General features: G+C 43.7%; 2 protein-coding genes across 2 annotated transcripts; both read left to right on the top strand.

The window, feature by feature from the left end:
• Window positions 1-3805: 3805 nt before the first annotated feature.
• On the top strand, window positions 3806-4747 carry LOC127102032 (uncharacterized). The gene has a single exon (XM_051039453.1). It carries the CDS (start codon window positions 3806-3808, stop codon window positions 4745-4747), a length of 942 nt encoding a protein of 313 aa, XP_050895410.1.
• A 540-nt stretch (window positions 4748-5287) lies between these two features.
• LOC127102031 (uncharacterized) lies at window positions 5288-6547 on the top strand. Its single transcript, XM_051039452.1, has one exon. The coding sequence runs from the start codon at window positions 5288-5290 to the stop codon at window positions 6545-6547; it is 1260 nt and encodes a 419-aa protein (XP_050895409.1).
• The last annotated feature ends 590 nt before the right edge of the window (window positions 6548-7137 follow it).

The following is a 7137-nucleotide window of genomic DNA, read 5'->3' as shown; positions in this document are numbered from 1 at the left end:
CGCCGCCATGCGATTAACTCTTAAACCTTTTCTCAAACGAAAGGTACTTTGTTTCAAAACAACGCAAGGCAATGTTTCTCCACCTGTTTTGGGTAGTCCAACAAAGTTTGCGTCAATTTGACACAAAGTAGCTTTCGCTAAAATCGACCAACAAACAAACACTTTCTACCCAGAACTACGTAAGCCTTGATTTCTCTATTGAGATACGTAGGAGCAGGATTTGTAAATCTTGTCAGGCCCACTAATAAAAAACTTAGGTTTAGTCCTTCGTCAAAAATCCAAAAATATTCTCCTCTCATTCTTTCTTTCTTTCCCACCTAATAACTTAAAGCCTAACATTTCAAACTAACACTAACGTGCACAACTGACCTAATGGTTCCCGTTGAGTACAACGGACGTGAGGGGTGCTAATACCTTCCCCTTGTATAATCGACTCCCGAACCCTGATTTGGTTGCGACGACCAATATCATTGTCGTTCTTTCTTGGGTTTTATCGATATTTCCCCTTTCCTTTTTAGGAATAAATAAAGTTCGGTGGCGACTCTGTTCAGTCCATCATTGCGAGCGTGCAATTGCGTTTCGCTAGGTCGTGTCTCTCATTTTGCCGAGGTACGACAGATGGCGACTCTGCTGGGGATATGCCCAATCCCTAAGTGAGTCAAGCCTAGTTAGGACGTTTGTGTGCCTTTGCTTGTTTAATTGTGTGGCTTTTCTTTATTTATCGCTTTTATTATCTTTATTCTTATATTGATATATTCGTTGTATATTGGTTCCAATGTGTTGGGTACTTGGATATTTGATTGCAAAACATGTGGGAAAGACTCTACACCCGAGTCTATAGTGAAAAAAAACATAAGATATGACGATGGTTGAGTAGTACAGACTCCCGAGGTCAATACTTCGTAAGAGTCGGTACGAGAACCTCACTTAGAGTAGATCCTTTTGCAAATATTGTCGCCCTAGGTGTATACCTCGTAAGCTTCAATGTTTCAAAGGGGTCCATGACTCTAAGAACCTTTAGAACATTGAACCTTTGGCCAACTAGAAATGATGGTTGTGTAGTATGGATTCCCGAGGTGAATACTTCGTAAGAATCGGTACGAGAACCTCGCTCAGAATAGATTCTCTAGATGGATTTGATGATCGGAAAGTATTTTCCGTAAGCGTCAAACATTCTTTTGAATCCACGACTCTGAGACCCTATCAAGAACCAAGTCGATGGTTGCGTAGTACGGACTCTCGAGGTGGATACTTCGTAGGAGTTGGTATGAGAACCTCACCCAGAATAGATTCCTTTGATGGATTTGACGACCGAAAAGTATTTTCCGTAAGCGTCAAACATTCTTGTGAGTCAATGACTCTGGGGATCCTTTGTAACAAAGCCCTAGATCACACCCGGTGAGAACCCCGTTTTGGGAAAGCAATCAGATTTATCCATACCTCGGACCTTTGAGCATGTACCAAAAAAAACATTGCATCCATCCATTCATTGAATACGCATAAAAAGCAAAACTCTTAGTTTGTTTCGCATTATTTCAGGAATCCAAGACTTGTTAGCAAAAATGAATCCTGAGAGAAGAAGCACTTTTCGGTTCAAATACAAGAACATGGACCTTTCCAGCCTGCAAAAGTTGAGTGCCAAAGTAATTCCAATCAAACTCAACAACTTCGTGCAAAACTATGGAAGAATCCTGGACATCCTAAATAAGAAGATGGACATGATGACCACAGTGACTATTGCTCAATTCTATGATCCACCTCTACGTTGTTTCACGTTTTCTGACTTCCAACTGGCTCCTACCTTGGAGGAGTTTGAGAGGATCATAGGCCGGAATTTGAAGGATCATAATCCATTTCCTAAGTTCGATGAAGATATTCCTCCCAAGAGGATAGCTTTGGCTTTGGGTCTGAAAGTTTCTGAAGTCGTGGACAATTGGGATGTGAAGGGAGCTTTCAATGGTTTTTCTAGGAAGTTCTTGGAAGATCAAGCTAAGAAGATGCAAAAAGAAGAGAATTGGGAAGCCTTCTACGCTGTGTTAGTCGTGTTGGTATATGGGATAGTTCTCTTCCCAAATATTGACCATTTTGTGGACCACCTGGCGGTGAGAATTTTCCTCTCTGGTAACCCTGTACCGTTCCTCCTGGCAGACCTCCACTATGCTCTCCACGATCGTCATGAGAAGAAGGGAGGAACCATCTTATGCTGTGCGCAGTTGTTGCATGCCTGGTTTAGATCCCATATGCCCGAAGAAGGCCCTTTTGTCTCAAAGGAACTCAAGCCTTCCCAGAAGTTAGCTTCTCTCACCTCCGATCATGTTAAGTGGTATATCAGGGATTGGGAAACCGAGGATGTTATTGTCAGCATTGGAGACTTCCCCAATGTACCTTTGATAGGAACCAAGGGTTGCATCAACTATAACCCCATGTTATCTCTGAGGCAGCATGGTTACCCTATGAATGGCCCTCCAAAAACTGAAGCTTTAGAGCCTTTCATCTTACACAATGCTGAAGCAGATCATCCAATGGTGAAAAAGATCAAGAGGTCTTGGCTAGCAGTTATCAAAAAGGGTAAGGAGTTGGGTAAGAGAAATGTCATTGCTCAAGAGCCTTATACTTGTTGGGTTAGAGAGAGGGTTCAGATGGCTAAACTCCCTTTTCCATTTGATCCTTCTATCTATTCGTCGGTTCCTGAGCCAGAACCCATATTACCTAAAGAGGTAGAGAAACTCAATGCCCGTATCAAAGAGTTGGAGTTGGAGAATGCTGACTTGAGAGTTAAGCTCGGCCGAGTCTCGATAGAGAATGGGAACTTTAAAGACGGTCAACAAAAGAAGGACAAGGAGCTTGAAATCTCCAACAAAAGAGCTAGGGAGTTTGAAGCAAGGAGAGAAAATTTCAGACAAGCGCTCTACAACACTAAATATGTGTTCAAGTCAAAGGAGGAGAAGTTGGATAGAGCTTTACTCCAAATTCAAAAACTCAACAAGACTCTGGAATTGACCCTTGAAATGAAAAGGGAAGCGCGGCTGATTTTTAAGATTCGTACTCGTGAACTGGAGAATACCATTCAGAAATACAAGGATACTCTGGAACGCGAGAAGCTGAGGACTAAAGAGTCAGAAAGAGTTTGCACACGGCTGAAATATCATTTGGAACGAGCCGATGCTAGAATCCAGGCACTTGAAGGTGGGGATCAGGATGTTGCATATATGATGTTGCTAGGTGAATGCAGATATTGGAGAAACCTCTATAGGGACATAGAGGTGACCAAGGCTGAAGACTTGCGCATCATTCAAGACCTCCAAGGGCTTTACACTGAGTGGAAGGGCAAATTTTTGAGGCTGTCCAGATTTGCGAATTCCGTCATGCGAGAGCTACCTGAGAAACTACAAGAAGCTGATTGGTGCATGGGTCCAGAGAACACCCCGCATCAAGTCTTTAATTTTATTAAATTTTGTAAGGCGATTTTGGAAGGCTGGACTACCGACCTTGCTACGGTTCGGAAAGCTCATAAGCCATAAGCACGTTGTTTGTATTTGAACTTTGCTATGATATTAATGAAAAATCGCTTTTGAGATTCATTTTTGTTGTGTTTTGTTTCCTTATTACTTTAAATATTTGCGAACAAGTGTTGTGGCATTTTTGAAATGAATGACTGAAACTAACCAAGAGTTTTGCAAACAAGATGCATCCATACATACATTCATACATTTTCAAAATAGACTCTCACTCCGCCCTTTCTTCCTCCAGTTTCACACTGAATTTTCAACACCAATACAATACTCGCGCTCGAGCAAGACAAAGAATGGCTGAACAAAAGCAAGAGAGCGCCCAAATTAGAGTTGAACTAGACGAAATCAAGGGAGGCATGTCCCAGATGCGAGAAATGCTGCAAGCGTTAAGCTTCAGGTTTGAGGTTCCGCAAGAGACTGTGAATTCAGAGACCACGGGCCCAACAGTGGAAGTCCAACCTCAGAGGATGTTACCCTCAACCCTTCCTCCATATGGGCTACCTTATGAATTCGTCCCCCGAGCCGAAGTAATGCACGACATGGGGAAATTTGTCCAACAAGTCGTGCCATTACCGGTTTACACCGACGCACGTCCAGTCATCCATACTATTGTTCCACCTGCTGTCTATGCTAGGCTTATTCCTCACTATGAAGATCAACATCACATGTATCAGACTGTCGACTCAACCGTTACTGGTGATGAAGTAAGGTTTGAGGATTTCAGAGAAGTAAAGGAGAACATGCAGCTCCTTGAGAAGAAGTTCCGAGATTTAGAAGGAGACCACATCTTTGGATCTGCTGCCAAAGAAATGTGCGTTGTATCCGGGTTGGTGATTCCGACCAAATTCAAAACTTCAGACTTCGAAAAATACAAGGGGCATACTTGTCCAAAGAGCCATCTCATCATGTATTACCGAAAAATGGCTGCACACGTGGAGGACGACAAGCTGATGATCCATTGTTTTCAAGATAGCTTGAGTGGGGCTCCTTCCAAATGGTATCTAAGTATGGATCAGAATAGGATCAGGTGTTTCCAAGAACTGTTAGACGCGTTCATAAAACATTACAAATACAATATAGACATGGCGCCTGACAGAAGACAGTTACAAAGCATGTTCCAGCATGACAAGGAGTCCTTCAAGGAATATGCTCAGAGATGGAGGGAATTGGCTTCTCAGGTTGAACCACCTCTAGCTGAGAAGGAATTGGCTGAACTGTTTATCGACACTGTCTAACCCCAATTCTATGAGAAGATGGTTGGAAGTGCTTCCTTGGGATTCTCCGAGCTTGTGGCTATAGGAGCTCGCATTGAATACGGTGTAAGAAATGGCAAACTGGCGGCTGTAGCTGGAACTTTAAATGCTAATCCAAAGAAGTTCTCAGGAGGGTTTCCTAGAAAGAAGGAAGGGGAAACAAATGTTGTGATGGTTGGTCAAGGAAGATCTCCTCCAAGAAGGAGACCACAACAATATTCACCTCAACAGTATGTTCAACAACCCTTCCCCTATCAGCAGCCCATGTATCCCGTCCAGTATGCTCCACAACCGTACGTGGCTGTTGTGACGCATGCATTAAATCAACAGCCTGCTCAAGCTTATCAAGCGCCTCCAGTTTATCGACCAACTCCAGTTTAACAATGTGTTGCGGCTCCTCCAACTTATCAACAAGCACCAGCAGCTCCTGTTTATCAATAGCCGAGAGCTCAAGCGCCAAGGCAAAATGCTCAACACCAGAATAGGAGGCAAGAGGATAGGGCAACCTTCAATCCAATCCCAATGTCGTACACTGAGCTTTATCTCGCCCTGTTGCAAAAGGGTTTGGTGGCTCCCAGACCTATGGGACCTCCACCTGATCGTCTGCCTCCATGGTACAACCCTAATGCACACTGTCCTTTTCATGAAGGTGCCCCCGGGCATGACCTAGAGGGTTGCTACGCGCTGAAGCATAGGGTTCGTGAACTGATTAAGAGCAAGATCTTGTCTTTTAAGGACATGGGACCGAATATGAAGAACAATCCTCTCCCTCCCCATGGGAATCCTGCAGTAAACGCCATTGAAGACGCCTCTGTTGATGTTACGGTTGATAAGGTGGTTGATGTTAAGACTCCTTTGGCAGCATTCCATGCCCGATTGGTGGAAGGTGGCCTGATTAATGTTAATCATGACAACTATGAAAAGTGTGCCACACACCTAAGAGGGTGTCAGATGGTACGAGACAATTTCCAAAACTTGATGGATAAAGGAGTGCTTCAAGTCTCCAGTGTTGCAAAGAACGAAGACGTTTTGGTAATTGAACTTTGCTACAATTTACCCGAACCAGTGGAAATCCCTTACTATAGCAGAAGGGTGGCGCCTGAGAATAGTAAGTCCTCGCCTGTTGAAATATGTATGCCCATGCCTTTTCCATACGAGAGCACCAAGGTTGAACCTTGGAAATATGAGATTACCGCTGTGGATAAGGCAGTTGAAGGAAATGCAGACGTCGAAGTGACAGAAGCTGTGAGTGAGGACGTCACCAATATTGCAGGAATGAGCAGAATGACCCATAGTGGTCGGATCTATACGCCTGAATTCAATGTGACTCCTCAAGGGCCGACCAAGGAATCTACAGTTGTAACTCCTGCTAAAGAACCCGAAGTGGTCCAATCTGAATATGATGTTGAATTCTTGAGGCTGATCAAGAGAAGTGACTACAAGGTTGTGGACCAACGGCATCAAACACCGTCTAAGATCTCTATTATGTCTCTGCTATTGAACTCCCAAGCCCATAAGGAGGCTTTGATGAAGGTGCTTGCTCAAGCTCATGTCACGCAAAGCATAACAGTTGACCAATTTGATGGAGTAGTTGCAAATATCACAGCTTGCAATACTTTGAGCTTCAGTGGAGAGAAGTTACCTGAGGATGGACAAAATCAAAATCGTGCTCTCCATATCTCGGTAAAATGCAAAGATGATGCTTTGGCAAGAGTTTTGGTTGATATCGGATCTTCTCTAAATGTTATGCCAAAAAGAACACTCGCCAAGTTATCTTATTAAGGACCAGCTATGAAGCCTAGTGCCCTGATAGTGAAAGCTTTTGATGGTTCTAGGAGAACCGTGATTGGAGAGGTTGAATTGCCCATATTGATTGGTCCTCACGTATTCCTGATTAATTTCCAAGTCATGGATATTAATCCAGCGTATAGTTGCTTGCTGAGACGTCCTTAGATTCATGCTGCAGGGGCAGTTACCTCCACTTTACACCAAAAAATGAAGTTTGTGGTGGACAATCAACTGATTATTATCTCTGGGGAGGAGGACTTTGTGGTCAGTCACCTTTCATCCTTCAGATATATCGAGGCTGATGAGGACGCTTTGGAAACTTCTTTCCAAGCTCTTGAAATAGCCAATGCCACTTTTGTGGAGATGAAGGACCCTGTTGGGAAAGCTTGTTCGTCTTTCGCTTCTCTGAAAAGTGCAAAGTCTAGCATTGAAGGAGGAAACCCTGAAGGTTGGGGTCAGCTTATTGATATTCGTGAGAAGCATGATTGCTTTGGTCTGGGATATGTGCCTTCCGCTGCGAGAGGAGCCCAAGTCCCTACAAAGGACAACACCCGAAGCATCCAGGAAGTATTCCTTAGCACATG

The sequence above is a fragment of the Lathyrus oleraceus genome, chromosome 7, assembly GCF_024323335.1.
Source record: "Lathyrus oleraceus cultivar Zhongwan6 chromosome 7, CAAS_Psat_ZW6_1.0, whole genome shotgun sequence".
In the NCBI taxonomy this organism is placed as follows: domain Eukaryota; kingdom Viridiplantae; phylum Streptophyta; class Magnoliopsida; order Fabales; family Fabaceae; genus Lathyrus; species Lathyrus oleraceus.
The sequence above is the reverse complement of the archived record's forward strand: the minus strand, read 5'-3'. Positions and strand labels throughout refer to the sequence as shown.

Bases quoted from the DNA above. Each gene is read 5' to 3' on its own strand.
- LOC127102032 (XM_051039453.1), top strand. From the start codon at position 3,806: ATGGCTGAACAAAAGCAAGAGAGCGCCCAAATTAGAGTTGAACTAGAC.
- LOC127102031 (XM_051039452.1), top strand. From the start codon at position 5,288: ATGTCGTACACTGAGCTTTATCTCGCCCTGTTGCAAAAGGGTTTGGTG.